Genomic DNA, 25,550 nt, shown 5'->3' with positions numbered 1-25,550 from the left:
TGTGTGCAGTATCAGACCAGAGCAGAGGCTGTCATCTCTCTCTCTATCTCTCTCTCTCTCCTCCTTCTGCCCCCCCCCCCCACCCCCCCCCCCCCCCCCCCCTTCCCTTTTTTCCTATGGCTGTCTAATAAGGGTGGCGTGTCTCAGTGTCTGGCAATTGTTAAGTGTTACCCTGGTATCACGAGGGCACGGTGTACCTGTCTGGAAGACACTGGCAACCAGAGAGAGAGAAAATGGAGAGGGGTTAAAAGGTAGAGACTGAGACGACAATGTAAAAGAGAGGGACATGTGGTAGCGGAGATTTAGACAAAGGAGAAAGAGAGCGATTGAGAAAAAAGGTTGGAGGAGAGGGGAGGAGAAGGAGAGGAGGGAGAGGAGGTCGAGGAGAGGAGGAGAGGAGAGGAGGAGAGGAGAGGAGGGAGAGGAGAGGAGAGGAGGAGAGGAGGTCGAGGAGAGGAGGGAGAGGAGGGAGAGGAAAACCGAGAGAGCCTCTAGAGTGTGGCCTCCCCAGAGCCACCAGATCCAGAGCCTCATGTCATGTCCAGGATGACAGCAATCTGGACACAGAGCAGCAGTGATGCAGCTACAGGCATTTGCACTGTAAGCGGCACCAGCCCAGGAATGTCCAGGGCCCTGAGGCTCACGTTCTAGGGTGTCAAGGGGACTTTGGGCTGGGGTGGCATAGGGAGGGGAGGTATAATGAAAAAGCAGGGTGGTGTAGGCAGGGTTAGGAAGAGTTGGGTGGGCTGTGGTAGGGTGGGGTAGGGTCAAGGTGGGCAAGGAGAGGTGGTGTGGAGAGGGATGGGAGGGGTGGAGTAGGGTAGGGTAAGGTGAGACTCAGGCAGGTGGGGGTATGGTGAGGTAGGGCGGAGAATTGGGTGAGGTCTGCTAGGGGTAGGGTAGGGCAGGGTAGAGGAGGGGAGGGTAGCGGTATGGTGGGCAAAGAAGCGTGAGCCTTTGTTCATTCTAAATCCAAAGACTTAGTTCAACCCAACACTAACAATATAGTGTTCGTATCCTCGATCAAATGATAATGAACCGAAGGACACGTCTTAGATTGTGGCTAAAGCCATATATATTCAGCAGTGTAAGCCCTGCATTTGTTTGTGACTGTGTACAGAGCTCATTCATAAACATTGTAATGCAGAGATGGACTCCCAATGGAGTTGATGGTGTTAGCTGAACATGGCTCGGTCCGAGGGAATTTATTAACAAAAAATATGTTAAAACAGTCATACAACACACACTCACTCACCAGAACCCCTAAAGCTGTGGTAAATGCATAATATTCAACCCTTCAGTCCAAGCCCAACCATAGTTTAGTTCTGTGTAATCAGATTCTAACCGAATGCTACCGCTAAGACACCGCCATGTTCAACATATCTCCTCCTTAGCCTCAAAAGTGCCTCCACATCAATGAGCTCTCCTTTATCTGTGTGCTAGCAGCCGGGGCTGCGAGTGTGCCTTGTGTGTGTGTGAGTGCGAGGTGCTGGGCGGTGGGAGGGTGTGTGGGCGAAGGTGTGTGGCACCGGGCCTAGTGCACAGCCTGGAGTGCATCGCTCGCTCGCCAGGCTAGCAGCAATCGTAAGGCTCTAGCTCTCCACGTTACATCACCATGGATGCTGCTGTTGCTGTTGTTGGGGCTCAGAGGCTTTCTCTCTTTTTCTCCATCTCTCTCTCTCTTTCTCTTTCTACCTCTCTCTTTCTCCATCTCTCTCTTTCTTTCTCTCTTTCTCCATCTCTATCTCTTTCTCTCTGTGTCTCCAACTCTCTGTCTTTCTCTCTCTTTCTCCATATCTCTCTCTGTCTGTCTGCTTCTCTCCTGCTGGATATGCCGACACCGGAGGGGTCGAATGTAGTTCTTTCCTTGGACTCGGTCACTGTTTTCAGGAGTGTTTTGTAGGAATTTGTGTTTCCAGTCTTTTTTCTTAGGGTTTTTTGTTACTTCTGTCCAACAAGGGTTAAAATAGTTTCCTTTTTTGTTGCTTCCATTCAGATGACTTGTAAGAGCAGAGATATTTTTCCTGTCAGAGATATTTATCATTGTGACCACCGAGTCCCTAATATTACATTACCTTCTCAAACAACCGGGGGGGCCAGGATTGGCCCTGTGTTTGATTCAGGACATTCCCTGCTGGAAAGAATTCCTGCGTTGTGGAGCCCCCCCCCCCCCCCCACACACACACACACACACACCCTCCGACTCTGGCCCTGGACCCCTGCCTCTTCATGCCAGAACGCTCCAACCGCCGCCCCCCACCACACCCCCACCCCCAACCCCCCCACCCCAACATACACACTCCACAGGCCAGGCTTTGCGGGGGGCATTCCAGTAATGTTCACTTTTCCGACCCGAAACCCTTCCTCCTTCTCTTTTCACACACATACAGATCCTGAAACACATATACATACAGATCCTGTACGCACATACATACAGATAGTGTAAAACACACACACATATACTCAAGTACACAGATATGTACACACATTATCAATAAGCAATGTGTTTGACAGACACTGGCAAAGACTCTTTCATACACTCATCAGTTCCCTCTAAAGGTTGGCTCTTCCCTTTGTACCTGACTAATTTTGAACTGCCAGTGTTTTGGGATAAGGACTTGTGGTAGACCAAACTATTTGTGTGTGTGTGAGTGTGTGTGTATAATGTGCAAAGAACATTTCAAGCCTCAGTTTTATAACCTGGTGTTGGGTGGCCATGTTCTAATCCAGGGGTCCCAAAACCTTTTTCTGCGAGGGCCAGATCATTTTTCCTTTCTTTAATGTGGGGCCGGGTGGGTCTGTAACAGATAATGACATGGGCCGGAGCCATGGAGTCAACATTGGGGGGGACGAAATCTGCTGGTCTGAGGGTCCTGCCCTGAGAACCAGTATTATTGTGGAAATGTTATTATGATTTTAAATGTTTTTATTATGCAAGATTAGTTTATTATTTTGTTATGCGCCGTACATATCAAGGGATATATAGCCTATCAAAAGAGCATTATTACTATCGTAATGACCTTTTTTCATATTCATTGCTATTGAAATCAAAACATTTACTTACTTATACATATTAATAAGTGTAAACTTTATTTTGTTTTTTGTTTTTTATTAAAAAGAAGAAAAAAAAGTAGCTGGCATTGTTCAGAGGGCCGGTCCAAATGTGTGCCGTAGTTTGGGGACCCCTGTTTTAATCTAACAGGACCAGCCATCACAGACTCGGCCATTGTAATGTTTCGGGTCACGCTTGGACCTAACCCTTCAGGGGGTTTACATCTTACTAGTCCTACTGACTTTCCACTGAACACATTATACACCTATAGTATAGTGATGCACCTTCACACCAATGGAGTGGGTCAAATCCAGGCCAGACATATTCATACAAATTAATACACAGGTAATTACTGCATTGTCGTAATTTACTGAAAATAGCAGTTTAGAACGAAAGAAGCGCTGGTACTGCAAGAATAGTGAATGATCAGTTGATTGTATTTTCTGTACTGAATTGGTGGTACTAGATTGGTGGAAAGCAGAGTTCTGACCAGTATTACTCAGCCTCACTTACAGTCTCTGAAACTTGCACACCCTGGCCTCGCCTCCTAACCAGACTGAGAGAGGCTGCAATGGGAGGTGTGGAGGTTGATAAATCCACACTTTCCTGCACATCAATTATTTAGTTACTGCATCCAGTAACATCTTGCTAGTAAGGCAACTCACACACACACACACACACACACAGACACACACACACACACACAAAGGGGGTGGTTGTGCACAGTGTATGTCCTGATTGGAACCTGAGTGGGGAGCGGACAGGAGTGTTCATTAGGCCACCTAGACACCCCAACTCCTCCCTCCCTCTCTGTCGCACTCTCTCACACACACACACACACAGAAAACCTGTACAAGAGTGTTCATTAATCCACCCTTCTTCCCCTTAGTCACACAGTTTTCCCTCTCTCCCTGTCTATCATTCCCGAGCACTTATTCTCTCTCCCTCTTGCTCACATACACACACACAAAGAGAGGACAGGGGTGTTCATTAAGCCAGTTGGTCCCCCCCATACCCTGACCTGGGAGAAGGATAACAAGCCCCCAGGGTGGCTGGTGTGGGCCCTCCCTTCTCAAACACCAGCAATGAATTCTCCTTCATCCAGACTCCAGGAACCGCACACTCAGCACTCACATACTCAGAGCCTGGACAGTCAGTTTCCTCTCTGGAAGCGGTTGTTATTATCTTTCTTTAGCCCAGCCTCGCTTTAGAGATGAATAACCCACAGCTAATGGTACAAACATGCTGGATTTATTTCTGGACATATCTGTGAAGGACCTGTATGGACATTTGAAGGACAATGTTTGAACATGGGTATTTGTAAGCACTTCACATCCAGTATTCAAATACTAAGTCATAATCAATTGGATTAGGCCAGTTAACCACTAAAACAGCAGACACCTAGACAGATGGTCCTCTGGTCTATGCAGGCAAACAGTTCCTATTGAGCTCAAGTATTAAAGAGGAATGAGTGAACCCAGAAGAGCTATGTGTGTGTTGTCTTTGTGTGGGTTTATGTCCAGCCACCAACTGAAAGTCGTCCAAGAGTACCTCACTAGGGATGGATGAGGTGGAAAGCAGCTTTTAAAGAGCTATAACTAACCTTACCACCCCTAAGAGACGCTCGTCTGACTGACGTACGAGTCCCTTGGGTCTCCCCGAGTTAGCGGCAGGGGCCAATGTCTGTCTGTCTGCCTGACTAGCTCTTGGATGACTGTTTGACTAGCTGGCTGGCTGGCTGGCAGGATGTCTTTCAGATATACCTTTCTAGCTGAGTTTGGCTGTTTGGGTTAACACACACAAGGTTTCCAAAAAGACCCCTAAGGGGGAGAGGGGAGGACTAAATGGGGAGCTGGGCTGAGCAGGGCCAAGCGGGGCCCGAGTGCTGAGCTGAAATTAAAGCTGTTTCCCTGCGGTTAGTTAAATAGTTGGACAGTGAGAGCATGGGGTGGCGAGGAGTCAGGAGAAGACTGTCTGGGCTGTAGTGAGTGGAAACTTTGGAAGGGGGGAGTGGGGGGAGAGACAGATGGGGGTGAAACATGCAAAAATAACGGATTAGGGTGAATGTTTTTCTGACCCGCTTTAAGTCGTTTTTTTAACAAAGTCTGTCATGGAGATAAAGGCACGGATAGCAATGGAGGGAGATGCAAGGAACTACCATTTAGGATAGCTGTCACTGCTGCTTGGAGCAATGTATGATATACAGTACATTACATAAGACAATGAGACATACAGGATGTACTAGGAGAGCCACTGGGCTGAGACTAGAGAGCTGAAGTTAGCAGAAAAAACTATGAAAGAAGGAGGGGAAAAGGCTTGGATGGAGATCTGTTCCTCATCTCAAGACTCAATCCTGTGACGATGTGACTAAGTGTTCGGAAGTCCCATTTTGAGGCAACTTCTAGATCGCCGAACTTCATCTCAACTGCAGAATATCCACATTTCAGCTCGTCCAGACACTTTCTTGGGTAGACAAAGTGAACTTCTGGTTCTCCATCTCTCTCAAAGTACTTGTATAATCAGTGAGTAATGAGGCTTGATAGAGCAGAAGAGAGAGAGTGGTGGTTTCAGAGCTGGCTGGCTGGCCCTTGGTTGGCCTGGCGCTCTGTAACAACGCCTGAGTGTTTACTGTCTTACATAACTGCCTGGCAGGCATCTGGGCTAAGGAGCAAAGGAGGAAGGGCCCAGGGTCCTTCTTCCCCCCCCCTTCCCCTTCCCTGCAACCCCCCCACCCCTCCAGATTCGCTGGGGTCCTCACCACAAGCCCCCGCCCACATTCTTGAGCCTCGTCTCACTGGGGTTTCGAGGGAGGTCTGTGTGTGTGTGTGTGTGTGTGTGTGTGTGTGTGTGTGTGTGTCTGTGTTTCCAGGGCTCATTCCTGTCAGAGAGGGTTCGCGTTCCAATATGAATAACACCACACCGCATTAATCACCCGCATGTTTCCCAACAAATGATTTCATCCTCTTGCCTTAAGGCTAACTTTTAGGGCCCACAATGTGGGTTGGTCGCAATCACCAATACTGCTTTGGTGGATTTGGTTGGATTGTTCTACTGGAGAAATATTCTCAATCATTCTTCCCAGGTACAGGGAGCTGGCTGCTCCTGCAGGTTGTGAGGGAGACAGGAGGGAATCTGAAGCCAAATGTCTGGAAATCGATGGGGGTCCAAACAGAGTTAGGACCAGCGTTCCAAGACAGATCCCAGCTGGGAGGACATCTGTACTGTAGAACTAGCAGAAGACAGATTTTTCTTGAGTAAAAAATAATCAAACTAGTGGAAAATGTACAGTAATACTGTTAGCATATCAAGAATGACTCTCAGAGTTAGAATCAACTTTATTCGCCAAGTTTGCACAAACAAGGAATTTACTATGGCAGGAAGGTGCATACGGTAAACATATAAGAGTTTTAAAATATAACATGTAGACAATAGAAAATGTAGAAAATGTACAACAGTATCTAAATAATTCTAACAATTATTCTCGTTTGTTAAAGCACACTCACTCTTCTGACAATGTTTTTGAGTGGCTACATTTACTTTCTGTATGGTGAACAAGCTTTGAAAAGTACGATTCTTGTAATGAATTACATTTAGAAGTAATTCCTTCATGAGAAACACATGCTGGCAGGACATACTGTATGTGGAACTAGCAGACATGGAACCACAGCACATGAGTGCTGGCCCTCTACAACATCACAATTGGGACCATTTCCTCTTTCAAAACTAAATGTCACTGCAACATTGACAGCTAATAATTGTACTCTGTCTTCAAGGCTTGTGTGCAGCTGTCACAGACACATCATTGCAGTATTCATATACATATTGTAGAAGATCGGTATTAGCAAAACAACCACAGACTGACACCAGAGTGTCATAGGGCGGAGAGTGAAGCAGGACCTTATCAGGAAACTCTCATTAGTAAAGGGCGTTATATGTATTTCTTGTTTTATTGCAGAGTATTCGCCCACGGCATTGATGTGCACTGTGCTGGGCTGTGTGTGTCTGCTGGGCTGTGAGTGTGCTTTTTCTGTGTGTGAGTTTGTCAGTGCCACCAGTTAGCCAGTAGCTTGAGGGGATGGGGGTGGGGTGGGGTTGAGTACAGTAGAGTACAGTACACTAACTATTTCACCATCGGGAAGAGTAGCTACCATCCCCGCAATAACCATGTAAAACAAGAACATAATTTCATCACTAAATTAATTAGCAATGTTGTTTATGTTCACTGTATTCTACAGTACTAACAGAAAGTGTCTCTTTCAAAAGTGGTTGAATGTGATAAATATCCAACCAAACCGAGCTTGGCGTGACAAGTGGCATCAGCTATTGCTACTGTTTGGACTGAGACATGTTGTACAGAGAAGAGTTTAGACAAAGCGTCTCACAAGGGCAATGGGTTATATATCCACAGTGCTTGGAAGGGATCTACAGAGCAGTATATGGCCAAACATGTCGATGTATACAGCAGGACGGCCTGTGTTTTAGTATGTGCGTGTGCACTAGTGCATGCGTGTGTCTGCGCGCCTGTACAAATGGAAGCTGCACATATGTGACCTCCTATGTCCTGAAAGACATCCCTCTCCACCCCACCCCCAGAGCTTACGCAAACACACACACACACACACACACACAAACACACACACACAAACAGTGAGTGTTCCGCCCTAGACAGGCCAGGTTGCCAGAGCTACACAAACTCCCACCCATTAGCGGCAGGATTCCAGGATAACCATGGCAACCAGTCTCTCACCCCCGGGGAGACAAGCAGTAGAACTGAAAGGCTCCATTCAATCTCCACATCCAGCACACACACGCACGCACGTATGTAGACATACACATGCACACACACACAGGAACACACACACACACCCTGCCTGCCTCCACTGGGTTGGGCTGTGTGTTAGCTTGTTACAGACCACTTCGTCCACACACACACACACAAATATCAGGCAGAGCCAAGAGACACCTCATTTAAAGATACATGGGGTAGATAGATGGTCTTTTTCTTTTCCTCCCATCATTAGTAGCCATTGCCCTACTGAAGAGTAAAGCACATGGTGTATCTGTTTACATTTGAGTGCAGAATGGTTATTATTCATTGAAGAATGTCTCCCTTCCAGCCATAATCTGTAGAGCTGGAACTTACAGCACAAAGAGATGAAGCAGCTGTAATGTAGTGGTGGATAATATAGAGCATCACTATCCGTCTGGGCTTACAATAAGGATTTATTTTGTCTTCTGCGAACTTGTTAGGATCTCTGTTCTCTCCTGTAGCCTAGCTAGGAGCTCTGATCTCTCTCGTGGACTAGTTAGGATCTTTGTTCTCTTTTGTGGACTAGCTAGGATCTCTGTTCTCTCTTGTGGACTAGCTAGGATCTCTGTTCTCTCTTGTGGACTAGCTGGGATCTCTGTTCTCTCTCGTGGACTAGCTAGGATCTCTGTTTTCTCTCATGGACTCGTTGGAGTCCGCTATCCCAGGATGAGTAAGTGTGAGCTCTCTCTCCCTTCCCCTGCTCCAGACCCAGACGGTACTCTGCTCTGATTGTGGTTAGCCATGAAGAGGCATGAAAGGTTAATGATACACAGTGGGAAATCAAACTCTCCAAGTATCACAGTGATACAGCACGGACAGAGGGGAGAAGGATCAGAATAGTGAGGATGGATAAGAAAGAGAGAAATAAATATTGAGAGTTAACCCTTGTGTTATCTTCGGGTCATTCTGACCCATCAGTCATTGTGACCCACCTTCGTATTGCGACAAATTTACCTCATACAAAAACAAAGTGAAGCATTTTCTTTTAACTGTCGGGCTGTCTCAAGTGGTAGAAAATCTTGGAGACTATAAAACTTGAGAGACTCAGGAAGCACCAAAACAAACAACAACTCAAATAACGATAAATATCATATATACTGACCACCTGCACTGACAAATCACCAGCTTTTTGTTGGCGTAGCTGGTGGTGGTCGTGCGTGGGATGTCGGAGGTGGTGGGTTCAATGCTAGGGTTCAACCTCCGACGGGGGCGAGGCCACGTCCGTTACATATATATACACACACACACATATATACTATCAGGGCGAGACATAGCAGTTGGACCCAAAAGCAGAGAGAGGCAAGGTGGGCAGCATCGAAAACCACAAATATATTTATTGTCTTCCAAAAAAACACGTAGGGTGTACACACACATAGGGACCTCACGACACAAAAGTGACAAGGGAGAAACCATGACAGACATAAACTACAACAAACGAGCAAACTCAAAACCTTACATAGACACTTACCAAGACACAGGTGGAGGTAATCAGACAAAGGGAAACAGTCGGCCAGGGAAAACCATCACCTTAACCCTTGTGTTATCTTCGGGTCATTCTGACCCATCAGTCATTGTGACCCACCGTCGTATTGCGACAAATTTACCTCATACAAAAACAAAGTGAAGCATTTTCTTTTAACTGTCGGGCTGTCTCAGACCCCCCACATTGGAATGGTTAAAAGAAAATTATTTTTATTTGTTTTTGTATTGGGTAAAATTGGGTAAACACAACGATGGTTCGTTATGAACCTTTGGGTCATGTGACCCGAAGGCAGCACGAGGGTTAAACAAGAGCACAGCCATGGGTGTGACATATATTTTGATAAATTGTATACTCTACCTGTATTTTGATGATGATACTTTCTTCTTTATGTTAGCTAGTGAAGTGCCCATGTGAGTGATCAATGGCTCCATTGTTTACAAAACGGTAAACATTTCAGACGCATTTCAATGTATTGTGCTCATTCTTCTAGTGAAAACAGACAGAATGTGAACTCTCTTTTCAATCCCCCCCTCCCCAAAAAAACGATTTGCTGAACAACCTTGTCAATTAACCACTACTACTGACAGGGGCATCGTTAAGGGGGAAACCAAAAATGTATAGGCTTGCCTGGTGGGCCACACAATTTCAAGAAAAGTACATGTTTATCATTTAAAAGATGTTAGATACAATTATCAGCAATGTAAATTAAAGCAGTATAATCAGATCAGGTATCTCTACCCAACCATCACTTTTTCTACCCCCTACCACACACACACAGACACACACACACACATACATAATACAACTGACATCTTTAGTTAGACATTAGGAACCAACAATATTTCCAATACGGCTAATACAGGCAAATGATGAAAGTAAAAACTAGAATCTGAACAACTGAATAGAGCAGCAAATGCTTATAATTAGTATATTTGATGACATGTTGTTTGGAACTGGGATGTTATTTTGACATGAAACATTTAGATTTCTATGGTATCCTCTCAACAGTATACCTATCGTTAACTCTCTGGCCCCCATGTTACCTTCATTTCATGGCAGTGAGAAACAAAATATTCAGTGATAAAGTGGAAACTGTTGCCCAATTCAAGTGCGCACACTCATACACACCCAGATTCCTGGAATTAAAGAAATATGTTCTACTTTTCTCTCTTAAATGTACTTGCTTTTTGAAGGGAAAACATCATGCCAATAAATCCATTTCATATTTGAATGAGAAAAAGAAAGAGAGAGGAAAGGGGGGACAGAAGGAGGGCTGAGAGTGGGTGTGTGACACAAAGACATTTAATAGCCTGTAAAAGGAATAGGGAGAAAGAGTGGGTGGGTGGGGAAGAGAGAGAGAGTGACTGACTACCTCAAGCAGAGAGAGAGATCTGCGTGCGTGGTAATGTGTTGTAGTCGACAGTGGGCGTTGTCTAGTTAGAAGTAGGAGGATCAAAGTCAACGTTTTTTTACGTTTGTTAACATGGTAGGGATTGTATCTGGCGACGAACAGAGGGATGAGAGAGGGGAGGATGGAGGAGGGATGGAGGGCGATTAGGCTGTGGAGCCTGTAAGCAAGCAAGAAAAGAAAGAAAGAAATGAAGGAAGGAAGGCGTGGTGGCATCATACTCTGACCTGAAAGGATCATCAGTCTGTCACACACACCTCCGCAGAATGCCACTGGGTACAAAATCGACACATGGGCACAAGCAAGGCGAGACAATAAAACAGAAAGACACACACACTTGCACGCACACACACACAGCTCAGAACAATAAATATTTGGAAACAGAGCATTTTCTCGATCAATGACATATGGGGGAGGTGGAAGAAGAAGGTTCTGGAAGGATGTTTGCAGTGCTGACACAATATGGCTTTACACACAAACACCCACGCCTACACACCCCTGTTTTCATTGAGCTTCTCTGGGTCTCTACAGTGTGACGTTAGACTGTGTCCAGCACACTGTGACTCACACAAACAGACTCTGCCCATAGGCCAGCTAGGAGGCTAGGGCCCCTGTGGCCTTGTGAAAGAGGATGTACGTATGCCGGTGTACACACACACACACACACACACAGAGCATGATGTCAGCACTGCCTCTCCTCCCTCCCATATCGCTGATATCATACACAGAATGGTATGGGCTTTTCCCTAAGCACACACGAGCCTTTCATAGATAATGTCAGATCTGAATGGCAGGAAGCAGGAGGGGTATCTGTATAGTGTCCCAAAAGGAGTTGGATCTTCCATCTGCAGTGAGCTGGACTGAATGCAGGACCCGGGCCAGTATGTCGAGGTGGAACTATCTCATCCTTCTCTTTGTCTGTGGTTCTGTTATTCTTACATTAATCATCGAAGTGCTTCGATATGACTCTGGGCCGGGCCGGGGCTCAGCAATAGTATGTTTACAGACAGAGCAGCAGAACCACGTACCGCCTGTCAGCTCCTCTGGGGTCACCTGGGACCTCACACACACACACACACACACACACACACATGGAGCCCTCAGCTGTGGCCCGTCTCTCTCCCCATAAGATCTCATGACGGATCGCTTCTGCGCTTCTGCTCTGTGGAGCATCCTTTCTGCTCTCTGGCTCTGTCTGAGGTCCCCGTCTGTCAGTACCTGCCGGTGGATCTGTCTTCCTGGAAGTGGACGTTGGAGTATGTGCGCATGGGGGGGGGGGGGGGGGGGGGAGTGGGAGGAAGGGGGAAGAGGGAATAAGGGGGCAAAGGGAGGAAGACATATAGAGACAGAGGGAAAGGAGACTCCCAGGGGTATGTGTGTGTGAGCTTTTATACCCCTCCCCACTCCCCCCCCCCCCCCCCCCCCCCCACACACACACACAGATATCACATACATACTGTATACATACACACACACACACACAAAATCCCCAGTCGTCAGTAGACGAATAAGGCGTTGTATCAGGTAAACCCCAAACTGTGCAGAGGGCCCCAAGGGATTCTGGGTAGCATGGCTCTTTGGCAATCCCAGGGGGTGGGGGAAGTGGAAGAAGGAAGAAGGAAAAATAGGAAGGATGGGCAGATATGAGGGGAATGGAATGGACGACTAGGCAGAGAGGAAGTAAAAGAGCGAGAACAAAATTGAGAGAGAGGTGCTCCTTCTGAGGATGACGAGAGCTGACAGGCGTGTCATTAATCAGGAGATTCTCCAGGCGGGGTACCTACCTATGTTCAGCAGGGGCCACAGGGGAGGCCACAGGGAGTACTCCCCCCCCCCTTCCAACCCCAGGATTGGAGACTAGGAACAGAACAGTGAGGGTATTCAAATGTGGCTTCATTGTGGTTCTCCAGTACCAAAGTTTCTCTCTCTGTCTCTCCATCTCTCTCTCTCTCTCCTTCAGCACCCTCCCCTCCCAGGAACACAGGGTCTAACACACCTATACCTGGAGCATAAAAAAACAGAGTCAACAGAGAAAGAGAAGCAGAAAGATTTACGAGAGAGTGAGAACATTTCTATAGGCAGATGAAACCTACAGCTGGGGGTGTAAGCTAGTCCGTTGGGGGTGGTAGCTGCATAGAGGGTGGGCTGATGAAGGGTGGGGGGTGAGGGAGAAGGGAATAGTGTGTGTGAGCGCGCGTGTGTGTACAAGCCTCGAGGGAGACAGCTTCTCTCTCTCTGGACTCGACAGAACCCACCTGAGTCTCTGTCCCTCCCCTCCAGCTGTTTCCGTCTGCATGCCCCCTCTCTCTCCTCCCCCGCACTCTCTTTCTTCTCGCCCCCACTGCCTTTCTCCGCCCCCCCCCCCCCCCCCCCCCCCCGTCCTCCTCCTCCGTCCCCCTCACCCCCCCCGCTGCGCCTCGAAGGGGCCCGCCTCGACGCAGTTCTGCTTCGACGCAGCCACAGACCTCTTCAGTGCTGAACAGCACTTCCCAATCGCTCCGTTCTCCTGTCCCTCCTTCCCCGCACTAGTAGAAGGTGCATGCTGAGGACGGAAATCGCTTTTGACATACGCACACTTTTTACACGGCATACAGATATTTATCTGTGCCTACGGCCAGCCAGTATGTCGCCCATATAAGGCAGGAGGACCCTCCACGCTACTCCCACCAGTCTTTTCTCCAACTCAGCCTTCCCCCTCCGACATTGTCTTTCAGCTTTCCCTCGCTGCAATGACCCCGATCCTTCTCACTCTCTCTAACACACACACACACGCGCACAGTCATACTTCAGTGGTCTAGGAGAGAAGTTCTTCAGACAGATATGAGAACAGAAGTGTTATTACCCAATTAGTCATTGTTCAATGCTGGGGCTCTCTACAGTATGAACATTACATTATTCCTCTGGTCTCTTCCTCAGAATCTCCAGCAGCACATGTAGTACAGCCCCGGTTTAACGAAGCCTTCAGTGAAGTCTTACATTACCACACCACGGAGTACATTATAGTTGGGGAGGGAGTGAGGGGAGGAGGGATGGACAGAAGAGGAGGGACGGATGGCCGGGGAAAAGAGGGGAGGGATGGAGAGAAGAGGAGGGATGGAGAGAGGGGCGGAGAGCAGATAAGGGCCTGGCAAGGGGAAGTGTCCAGCCTGGCCCTGATCCTCCAAAGCACCCCCCTACCCCTTCCCAGGAAGAGGCCATGTGTGGGAATATGACAGGAATGTGGCCCGTTTTGTTTAGAGTCTGTGATAGGCTCTGGGACAACTGGTGTGAGGCAAGCAAGGGACTGTTTTGTAGTGTGTGTGTGTGTGTGTGTGTGACTGGCTGAGGGATAACTGTACTTGGGGGGTGCAGAGGGGCCTCTGTGATTTACTGTGTGTGTGTATAGTGTATGTGCATGTGCGTGACAGGCTCCGGGGGTAAAAGTTGGGTAGAGCGACACTGCAGCCCTCTCTGTGCAAGGCCCCCCACACACACACCCTAAATCAGTGTGGGCTCATAGCAACGCCGGTCCAAGCTCTCTCTGGCCGCCGCAGGGCCTATGTATGGAGAGAAACTTGTCCCCATCATTACATTCCACAGAATGTGTGGTCACTACATGAACAGTCTAGTGACTACTCATACTGTACTGAAATTATTCCCTTATATTGAATACTATATTCAGGGAGTAAAGATAATACAAATCATAAATGTTAGCATTCTGTCATTGTAGTAGTCTAATATTGTAGAACTTTTGCCCCTGTACATTGTGCTGGGCCAAAAAGTGAGCATGGTTGTACCAAGAGGTGTGTGTGTGGTGTTTGTGTGTACAACTCACTTCCTCTTGGTAAAATGCTTCAGCAACAGAGAATAAAAAAAACAACAGGAGCCTTGTCTTGAGGTCCAGTCTTGTACCTGAAGGTCTTCTCTCCTCATCGGATACATGCAGACACTAAAACACCCTAAAAGTACCTGAAAATAGAGCTTCGAAAAAAGCTTGGCATTTCCTCTGTATTCAACGCCTACCCGCTCCTCTCTGCAGCTGACACATACATCATTTAATCATGACAGGATGGGTAGGAAGGAACACTCAGACAGTGAGAGTGGAAAAGGCAGTAAAGGTGTGGCTTTATTGACTTTCTTCTTGTGACAGTTTCTTTGAATATTATGGAGGCTTACTTGTCTCAAGATGGAACAGCATCAATGCCTTTTTTTTTCGTATCTTTTTTTTTTTTACAAACAGCGTGTTTCATTTTGGAGTGATTTAAACAATACAGTCAGACAGGCAGTGATTGTAGACTGTTACAATAGACTCTTAAAGGTAAAGGAGATGAGTAGTGACCATTTGTACACCTCAAACAGTACTTCCCCTTTAAACTGATGACTGCTATGGCATATTTACAGTTCTGCAACAGTCCCAACTGGGCCAAAGAGAGGGGGGATGGACTTTTGGCACAAACTGAAAACCTGTATGTACACACACTCACCATAGTCTTAAGTTTTGGAACAGAAGTAACAAACTCCCCCCACCATCCATTCTCCCAAGATGTCTTTACCAACAATCTAATTGTACTTAATTGTACTGAATACAATCAAGTATCAATTGTCAAGAGTCTGACCTTAGTTTTTACAATAAACCCATTTTTACGACTTAAGTCTGGGCGCAGCTGAATGACAGTCAAGACGGATGTTTTTGTGGGTCTTGTTAGAATCTGGTAAAGCTTGTACATTTAGGCAAATGGATGCTTTTACATTGAGTAGTAAGAAAGGTACTGAATAAAACAAAACACAATACATAATGCATCAATAACAGTATTGTCATCAATGATGGACAAAGCTGGGTAACATCTTTGGTGTGACCAAGCTGACGATGGTGATTGAGGATCCTTTGGAGAAAAAGCAATGCAGAAACCCAACCACAAGCAACACCCCAGAATTGAACAGCAATGTTGAACACCCAGAAGAGCAGAAGAAGAAGGGGAAAAAAGAAAGTGATTATGTGAAAGCCCAGTATGCTAGCTGTCTTTCAAACACTTCAACAAAGGACATTCCTGATATGGTGTGCTTAACGTGGCTGACAAGGAGAAAGACCTCGTCATTCAGATATTAGGCAGGTGGGTGTTGGTCTCAAACCTTTACTGTGTCACCTTGATTGTCACAGAGCTGCTTGACATTGACTGAGGTTGTCAGGTCAGATTCATCGGCCTCAAACGGATTCAAGACCCCTTCTTTCTTTGTTCCTGACTCCAGTCTATGCAGGCTGCTTTTAGTATAACAGAGGGTATTGAACTGATAACAAATGGTTGTAACTATACAAATAAATGGAGTGAAAAGCATGTTTGAAGATCCTCAAATGACAGTGTGCATCCAATCAGGGATCTATAGTGTTTTCCCCAAGTCGTCAGTGAAGGAAACACAGCACCAACTAGTGACATGCTAAAACCGGATGTATGTACTTTTTGGCTAACTCCATTAGAGTTTCAGATTGCTATGTTTGTTTTGGAACAACACCGATTGGAACTGACCTCGAACTGAAATGGGCCTCAGCGTTTCTTTTCTCTTCAGTCGGAGGAGAGGCTAGCTTTCGGAGATGATGACTCAGACATGGAGCTGCTATGAAACAACAAGACTACTGAAAAACCCTCCTGGAACACAATGAAAATGTCTGACTAGATAGGTCAGCAGGTTCAGTGTGTGTGTGTGTATGTGCATGTGTGTGTGTGTGTGTGTGTGAGAGTAATGCGCCTAGTGGACCCAAACAGACAGCCAAGTCCGTTTGCTCTCCAACTTTTTTATGTTTTCCATGTTTCCTGTGTGGTTTCTCTCCCTATCTCCCCTCCACTGTCTCTCTCCAATACACACATACCCCTGGCACATACACACACAGAAATACAAAAACAGATCACTTCTCTGCCTTCTTCCTCCTCCTGGAGGGGGTCTCGACATGATGACATCACCAGCTTCCACCTCCTCCACAGTCTGACTGTGGGCCAACACCGCGGTCAGTCACACAGGAAGCCGACGACCTCACATCCTGCCTCGGCTCTGGGTGAGACGTAGTTCTCCCGAAAAGGCACGAGCCAGGGCTGCATGTCTGCCTCTCTCACACACCTGTAATTCATCAGCTCCCTTTCCAGCATGTTAGAGGCACACATGCACCTGTGTGAAGGCGCAGAGACGCGCCTCACGACCAACATTGAATGTGAAGCTGCACACATACGTGTGCTTCCATGCCGCCTCGTCGCAGACAAGCAAGGCTGATCTCACAAAGCTCTACGGAGGGAAAACGATTCATGTCACGTTCAAGTATATTGACAAATAGAGAAAATAGAAAAGAAGAGACAACGAAAAAACGACATCAGCCTGTTGCACCACATTGAGATTAAGAGAGCGATATGGAGTGGGCTGTTCCAGTGAAGGAACCCAGGCTAACATATAGGCTCACAGTCCTCTTCTTCTTGCTCTCCTGAATCGTGGTGCCTAGTTTAGCCCCTAGGCAGCTAGCGGTGTCCATTCTGCCAACTCCCAGACCACGTAGCAACAGAAGACGGCAGAGTGCCATGGAGAGATCCAGCGTGTCCATGACGACATGTCTGTTTCAGTCTGCGACTCCCTGACCTCCTCTCAGTCCCTAACCATCTCCCCTCTCCGTCTCGCCTCCGCCTTCACCGAGGCCCCATCCGCCCTCTCCTCCTCCCGTCAGGGCCTGGTGGCGGTGGGCTTGGCTTTGCCGTTTGCCCCTGGCTTGATGGAAGTCATTTCGACGTCTCCCAGGGCGTCCGGAGGCAGGCAGGACTTCATCCTATCGATGGTTTTCTGGAAAGTCGCCTTCTCCTGCTCCATGGAGCGGATCACGTGCTTCATCTTGCTCTCCCGGGACAGGAAGCCCTCCACGTTGGTCTCCAGGCTCTGGATCTTCTGTCTGGCGGCCTGGAGGGCGGAGAAACACAATACGATCACAGAAATGAATTACATCCGGTGTTGGGATCTTGTGAGAGGTCTTGGGGGTTGCAACACTAATACCATACGCTTAAGGAGGGTTACACATATGTGCATCATCTCTTAAAAGCAGGCAAGTAAGGAAGTAATGTAACTTCCTAATAATGTTGATGATTTCCTATTAGGCTGGGTACCGCGGGGCATCATGGCGAGTTTAGGGGTCAAGGGTCAACTATGTTTCCAAGGACCATGATTGGTTGATATGACTTCCTGAGAACTTGATGCCACTGCATCTGCTTTCAGACATGAAGTCTTGAGAAGGAGTCAGTTCTGTGCAGCAGGATCCAGATCACAGCAAGTATATCATGAAGAGGATAGAAGAAGTGAACCTAAATCCCGACAATTCCCGACAATTCCACAGCTATGACCTCATCTTAACAGATGAACAAACTTTTACTACCGTAGACTACACACTAACACATCACCGGGCCAAACAGTTTAACCCTTGCGAAGGGAAAAACGATACTCTTCCCATTCTTTTGTCTTTCTACGTTCACGTTTTTGGATGTTGTACTTTAGTGACACCTTCTGGTCATCTGAGGCATTACAGACAGTAAGCTCTCGTGAGGAACGTACGGCGTCTGAGGCTGTTTGCTCCGGCCCTACAGTCCATTTGGGGAAGAAAATAAATCTGTAACACACTTTTTTTTACTGAAATCTAAAATGTCAGTAAAATTATTATTCAAATATTCATGATATAACAACATATTTGTTATATCAATAGGGCCATCAAAATATAGTTTTTTTCCCCGCGTCGCATGTCACATTGCACATACAAAATGTAATATGTGAAAATGGCTACTGCTAAGAAAAGGAAAGTGGATGCTGAATGTCGTGTTTTTCAGGAGAAATGGATAAATGATACATTTTTTGTTGAGGTAAAAGGCAAGCCAGTATGTTTAGTTTGTGGAGATGCATTGGCTGTGATGAAAAAGGCAAATCTAGAACGTCATTACAGTTTGAAACATGGCAAACTTAACGATTGGAACGAACCCAAGCATTGAAAGTGGCGTCTGTGTTCGGAACGACTTAACTGCTGCAAACAGAGCGAAAGACTCGACTCGTTCAAGAATCACAGACCCCAATCTGGAAAACCAGCTGCGAGTGGCAACATCCTCATGTCCAGCGGACATCCCACAACTCTCAAAGGCAAAGCAGTTTCAGCCTTCGCTTCAGAATGTAAGTTTCAACTGTTTTGATGTAGGTGTATTAATTAAGGTCGCGGTCCGTGAATACATTTGTGAACACTTGAATGGCCCTCGACAGGAAAATGGTTCCCCACCCCTGCTCTGGAGGGAAGAAGTAGCGAAATAGGTTTGCTGACAATGAGATGAGGGTGTTTTCAAATCCTCCTTCATGGTCATGCATGGTGTGATTTAAATACCAGGTCGGTTTTCTTGTTGTGGGCCCATTAAGACCAAGAAAGAAACACAATTTAAGTCTATCAACTGGACTAGCATTGTGTCGTGTGAACTGCACTTCAAATTCCTCCGATGATCTTACCTACCACCAGGGAACCAAATGTCCAGTTCCCTAAAAGTGTTTGTATTTTGTAAGTATCCTAGTGTGGTATTTTGCTCCCACCTGCAGTTTCTCCAGAAGTTCCATGTTCTGCTTCTTCAGCTGTGTGTTGGTCTTCTCCAGCCTGTCCAGGCGCTCCGAGTCGTCTCCGTGGGGGGTCGCCGGGTCCACCATCTCGTCCTGCAGGACGTGGTACTCCACTTCATACGCGTGCAGCTGCTTGGAGATGTCCATCTCCAGTACCTGGCAACCCAGTGCGTCACACGAAAAGAGGGTTACAGTCTGTCAACCTGGTCACCCAACAGGTGACACGGCTGGGTGAGATCTAGTCTTCCAGGAAGGTTAATCAGTTAAAACTGTGAGTAAATCAGTATTTTAGGTCCTGGTGTGTCTACAGTGTGTCTGGATTTTGTACCGAACGCAAAATGTTCTCCTACAAATGATCAACCACCTTTAAACTTACAAAACCGAAGAAGATAATAGCATTTAGAAGACAAATCTTTAACATGACACTGCAAACACACTGCTTGCTACACTGACTTTCGTTCAACCTTATACTGCAGAAGCATAAGGGTTTACAAGCTTGTAGAACTGCCCTTATTGAGATACACATGTCCTTTTATGAAGGAGTGTAATGAATCACACACACACAGCCCTGCTGCACCCATATCACGTACATGCCGACAAAGCACGTATAGTTTTGTGTGTCTGCTTACATACTGACAACATAACACACTGATAGAACAGTTCTATTCTGTGTTTAAATCTAGATGTCTTAAGACACCCCTGCAGCTATACTCATGATCTGCCCTTGAGGTAACAACACAGTATAAAGACAGCATTATGATAATCCAAACTCTTTGACTCTCCTCCATTTCCCACCGAACCCTTTCCCCAATACCTTAGCAATGGTCTGCTCCATTTGGCTATGGGTTAGGGTGGGGATTGTAGTTTTCAGGTAGTCCACAATGGTTTCGAAGTTGTCACACTCCACAATTTCTCCCTCGTGGCTACTGAGCAGACACAGGGCTACTTTAAAGATGACCTCTGTGCCTTGGACAAACAGGATGTCTAGGACAGGAAACAGGAAGTATGGTTCAAGGGAAAACAGATACTGGTCATTTATGAACTTTATTGTTTGCAAACAAAGTGAGTCCTTGACTTGAAAAGAACACGTGTTGAGTTTCCAATAACAAACTAGGAATCACAATACCACACTTTGGGTTACTATTTACACTATGACACAACTGTGAGTGTGACAGTTTACATGTGTTAGTTTAATTGCTGTGTGCTAGTTTCCTAATCAGGTGAGAACAGTAGTGCATAGATAAGATAAGAGTGTGTGGAAAACTGTAGGACAAGCTCATTGCAAAAGTCTCTTATGAACAAACCCACACGCCCACATCCACACATCAACAGATACACATGAAACAAACACACACACGCAAATACACAAACACACACACACAAATACAAGCACAGACACACGCACAAATACACAAACACACAAACACACCAAAGATGCGTGCAACAAAGCCGAGGGGGAACTGTGAGGCGAAGAGTGTGAGGAACCAGGGGGCGGCGTAGAGACTGGGGCTGATCTCATGGTCCTCCAGGTGGCAGTAGAGCTCCCTGTGGTAGTCATGCAGCAGTCTGGACAGCTGGTACATCTGGATCTGACACACACAAACACACACACAGCAATTGGCATTATATGAAACTGACACACAAACACAGCCACTGCAGGACGTAGAAGTCAAAACACATCCCTCCTGTATAAATCCTTCCCATCCAAAACAGGTAAGGCTGGCTCAGTGCAATACTACTCTATCAGAACTCCATCTAGGTATGTATCCTCAACCTGACCTGCTTTCAATACCAGTTCAGACACAAGGAAGGAACACCTCCATTTGCACACTCGTTCTTGTTACAACTTAAAATATGAAGAAACAGGATTCCCCCTGAACCTGCCCATTCTTCCCGTCAGGGAAGTTTACCGTACCTGGCCACAGATCACCGGTCTAAGCTCTTCTCAGCACAGTTGGGTACCTTTCCCTATCCCAGCTCCACATGTCTGAAAGGAACAGTCCGGAATGACACAATAGACACTTCTTTCCCCTACAGAACTTCAGGGCTGGTCTTGACAGAGCACTGTGAGATCACGCATACCCGCAGCTCACGGCTGAGGCCCAACCCTGTTCAGGTGAAACATTAGCACACCTACTGGCCTGGCACAATAACACCTAGCAGCACTGCTGAGGTTAACAGAGCAAGGAGTGTGCTGGAGGATAAGGGGTGTGTTTTTGACATCTAACCCTCAGGGGAGAGACATGTCACGGCAGGGACCAGCAGAACACCAGGAGGGGTGCGAGGGAGGGGGGGTAGAAACAGGAGCTCCGGCTGGCTCTCATCCTGTTTCTCTACACATCCGACATGGTTTAGGGGCTCATTGTTGTTAAGGCTTGTCCTGTCCACTAAAACACCGTCCATCCAAACATCTTTCTGCCCAACCTCCCAAACATCTATGGCTCCCCTCCATCCCTCCCTCCCCCCTCCTCCTCTCTCCCCACCTGCAGTGAGACCATCCTGTAAGATCTATGTACTTCTGAGCCATGATGTTCTTCTGTGACATTTGTACTTTACGTTGGATCCCAAAAACATCTGCACAATAATTCAAATGTCAGCCCTCTGACCGTCCCTCCGTCAAGCCATCTTCTTGCCCGCCAACTACCCCTCCGTCTCTCCCTCCCTTCCTCCGGCCATTCCCCGGCCCCGTTCGCCCCTCCGTCCGTCCCTCCATCTACCTACCTGCAGTGACACCATGTCCGGTTTGTACTGGCGCCTGAACCCCAGGTCGTACATGAGGAACTTGAGCATGTCGAACGCCTGGTCCTCGCTCATGTGCAGCAGCAGCACCCCTGCCACGAAGCTGATCCCCTGGCAGTAGCCCACCTACGCGGGGGGGGGGGGGACAAAGAAGAACGCCCACAACTTCTACAACAGGATGGAACACAGAGAGCATTTCTAGAATGTGGCGGAACGCGAAGACCACACAGGGTTGCAGCAAAGAACAGATGAGGTCGACGGTCAAATAACTGTCCTGCACTCCCCCGTCCTCCCTCTCACACACCTCAGTGTCCAGGAGAGAGTAGGCTTTCAGCAGGTTGTAAAGGGACAGCTGGCCTGCCCCCAACTGGGTTGAGAAGTACTGGTGGGTGGGAAAGGTCCGGCCTGGAAAGGGGGGGTGGGGAGGTAGATATAGAATTAAGATAGAAATGTTATTTGAGTGCATGTGTGTGTGTGTGTATTGATGTCTGTGTAAGTGTGTGTTTGCGTGTGGTCTTGTTGAAGTGTGGAAAAACCTCCCACAAAAATAAGGGTTCGAGTCTAACCCTAACCCAGAACATGTGTGTTAGCGTTAGAATGACATTACGGTTAGAATTAAGGTTTAGGGGTTAATGGTTAGAGGTAACACAGTTTGGAATGGAAATGATTGGTCGGGGGCCCCACTAAGATAGAAACACAAACTTGTGTGTGTGTGTACTGACCTAGATCGACCAGGATGGCGTGCTGCTGGGCGGTGAGCTGCTTGAGCAGCGTCTGGTAGGGCGTGTCTGGGGGCCGCTGGCGGGGGGGCAGTCTGTGTTCAAGTCGGCGCTGATGGGAAAACAGCAGCCACACCTCCCCACGCCGGGCCTTGGACACGCCTAGAGGGCCACACACATGGAGATCACTAACATGTACCACATCTGGGAGGGAGTCAGGTGGCTGAGCGGTTAGGGAAGCAGGCTAGTAATCAGAAGGTTGCCAGTTCGATTCCCGGCTGTGCCAAATGACGTTGGGTCCTTGGGCAAGGCACTTCACCCTTACTGTAAGTCGCTCTGGATAAGAGCGTCTGCTAAATGACTAAATGTAAATGTAATCTGCACTGGGCGTGTCTGCATCTATGTCTAACAACATCAAACACACTATAACAGTTACATAAATGTGAAAACTACAATCCCCCCCCCCCCCCCTCTCAGGGTATCCCTCACCTTGGCCGACGGCATTGTGCACCTCCTTCTTATCCAGGGGAACCTTGTTCCTACCGGGGGTGCTCAACTTCTTGTCCCAGAAGGCTTGCACGTCTGTCGAACACTCGCCCACTTCCTTGTAGGCCAACTTCATCTGACGGACGTGCAGCTCATCTTTGCTCGCTGGCAGGACAGGAAGAGGTCAACGCAGAGCGCTTGTTAAGCAATGGTGTTGAAAAGCAAACGATAGGACGGAATGAGAGCAAAGCTGAAGAACTGAGACTGAAAACTTCTTTCAAGGAAAGTGTTTGTCCCTTGATCAAAAGAGGTAGAGGTAAGATAAAAGAGAGAGGTCTAAGTTTATGCCGAGGATGAGTCATCGTGGCTGCCATTGTCACATTTGCACAGTTACCATGGCACCCAAAGCTGAAATAAAAAAAACACCTGAGGCTTGGATAGAACCTCAAACACGTCTGCTAGCGACGCATCAACCAGACCACGCCCCACGTGGAAAAAGGACAACATGAAAAAGAGTGATCAAATCGACACCATAGGAAAAGAAGAGGTAAACACGACGTAAATCCCAGTGATACAACTCACCCAAACAGGATGAGCTGTGCGCCCCGTCACCCCCACCCCTCACATGCACCCCATCAACTCTGACCTGCGAGCTCCTCTCTGCTCTTACCTTCTAGTGAAGGGTGTTAACCGCAGTAACATCCAGCGGTGAGGGGCAGCGTGGAAAACATATCACACAGAGAAGGGGAAAAGTCGTGTTTGGAGGATTTTGAGTCCAGATGAATAATTGTAATGAGGTGTTCTGCCTGTAGGGGGCAGCAACTCCCAGAACTGTATCCCTTGTGACTTGCAAAACATCCCTAATCGCCAATCTAAGGACAATGAAATCATTGTTTTACGCAAGAAAAAAATAGTTGGACTTTTCACTTTAACCCACTGGCACTCAAATTACAGGTTTGCTGATACACATGGGCAGTGTATGTGTGTGTCAGCTTGTTCCATCCAGGCATTCCTGTCCTCTAAAAATAACTGCGTTCCAGAATCCAAAACAGAGGCCCACCCCAAAATAAACAGCCGTCAGAAGCTAACTCTGGCCTCTCCAGCCAAATCCACCCGCTGGTATCACAACAGCTCTCGGCTCTCTGCTATTCCTATTCCTGTTGCAGCATGAGCTAATGGGGGGGTGAGTGACATGGCAAGTTTTCATGTACATGATGGGGGGGGGGGGGCTTGAAGTGCTTCTCAATACCCACTGGACAAGTGAGAGAGAAAACTCATGCAATCTACATTTAGTCATTTAGCAGACGCTCTTATCCAGAGTAGTGGTCTAATCTAGTAGGATTCGGTGGACTAATGGAGTTAAGATTGATAATAAATAAGTAATAAAAACATAAATGCAGTTTGCCCATTGGCCCATTTCATACCCATGTTTACCTAACAACAGATATTAAACATGATAACACCCCCTCCACCTCCACCTCCTTCAGTAACTAACCCCCCTCCACCTCCTTCAGTAACTAACCCCCCTCCACCCCCACCTCCTTCAGTAAATAACCCCCATCCACCCCCACCTCCTTCAGTAACTAACCCCCATCCACCCCCACCTCCTTCAGTAACTAACCCCCTTCCACCTCCACCTCCTTCAGTAACTAACCCCCATCCACCCCACCTCCTTCAGTAACTAACCCCCCTCCACCTCCTTCAGTAACTAACCCCCATCCACCCCCACCTCCTTCAGTAACTAACCCCCATCCACCCCCACCTCCTTCAGTAACTAACCCCCCTCCACCCCATCAGTATCAAACAGGACAATGAAGGGTGCGGTCCAGTGCTCCCTCACCCTCCAAACGCTGGTTCTCCGTCTCCATCCGGAGCAGCAGGATCTGCTGGTGGATGGCCTTCTTCCACAGGGCCCGGTAGTCCGACCCGGTCCGCTCCAACGCCGGCCCCGCCACAGGGTCCTGGGCAGGGTTGAAGGCCAGGGGAGAGAGGGGCAGCAGCTCACAATGGTCTGGAGGCCATACATGAGACTTTAACACTCCAAGGCTAGAGCTATAGGTCATCAGTATTTCAACAAAGCATATTAACCAGGTATCTAGAGTTAATACAGTACGTTTACTGCGATCAACTTTATTGACATCTACTTCCTCAGTAAGGTCAAAGGGTGAACAGAAACATAAGCCAGTATTATAGGTTACATGATGTAAATCTGGGTGTTTCATGGTAGATGTATCTACAGACATGTGTAACAGATTACCCTTGTAACATCT

At 47.4% G+C, this 25,550-nt stretch overlaps 1 protein-coding gene across 4 annotated transcripts in view; it reads right to left on the bottom strand.

The window, feature by feature from the left end:
* Positions 1 to 14,833: 14,833 nt before the first annotated feature.
* The window catches only part of tbc1d4 (TBC1 domain family, member 4), a 28,489-nt gene continuing 17,772 nt past the window's right edge, over positions 14,834 to 25,550 (bottom strand). For 2 of the 4 annotated variants that reach the window (XM_067258401.1, XM_067258409.1), the window contains 9 exons: positions 25,121 to 25,291; positions 23,284 to 23,445; positions 22,798 to 22,956; positions 22,380 to 22,480; positions 22,058 to 22,201; positions 20,766 to 20,925; positions 20,151 to 20,320; positions 19,313 to 19,492; positions 14,834 to 17,659 (listed from right to left, as the gene is read on the bottom strand). In XM_067258401.1, coding sequence (XP_067114502.1) covers positions 17,429 to 17,659; positions 19,313 to 19,492; positions 20,151 to 20,320; positions 20,766 to 20,925; positions 22,058 to 22,201; positions 22,380 to 22,480; positions 22,798 to 22,956; positions 23,284 to 23,445; positions 25,121 to 25,291 — 1,478 coding nt within the window. In that variant the 3' untranslated portion in view covers positions 14,834 to 17,428. Of the gene's footprint in view, positions 17,660 to 19,312; positions 19,493 to 20,150; positions 20,321 to 20,765; positions 20,926 to 22,057; positions 22,244 to 22,379; positions 22,481 to 22,797; positions 22,957 to 23,283; positions 23,446 to 23,950; positions 24,693 to 25,120; positions 25,292 to 25,550 lie in introns of those variants that run through there. The other 2 variants (XM_067258417.1, XM_067258426.1) reach the window with 2 other exon arrangements.

This window comes from Osmerus mordax, chromosome 2, assembly GCF_038355195.1.
Source record: "Osmerus mordax isolate fOsmMor3 chromosome 2, fOsmMor3.pri, whole genome shotgun sequence".
Lineage (NCBI taxonomy): Eukaryota > Metazoa > Chordata > Actinopteri > Osmeriformes > Osmeridae > Osmerus > Osmerus mordax.
The sequence above is the reverse complement of the archived record's forward strand: the minus strand, read 5'-3'. Positions and strand labels throughout refer to the sequence as shown.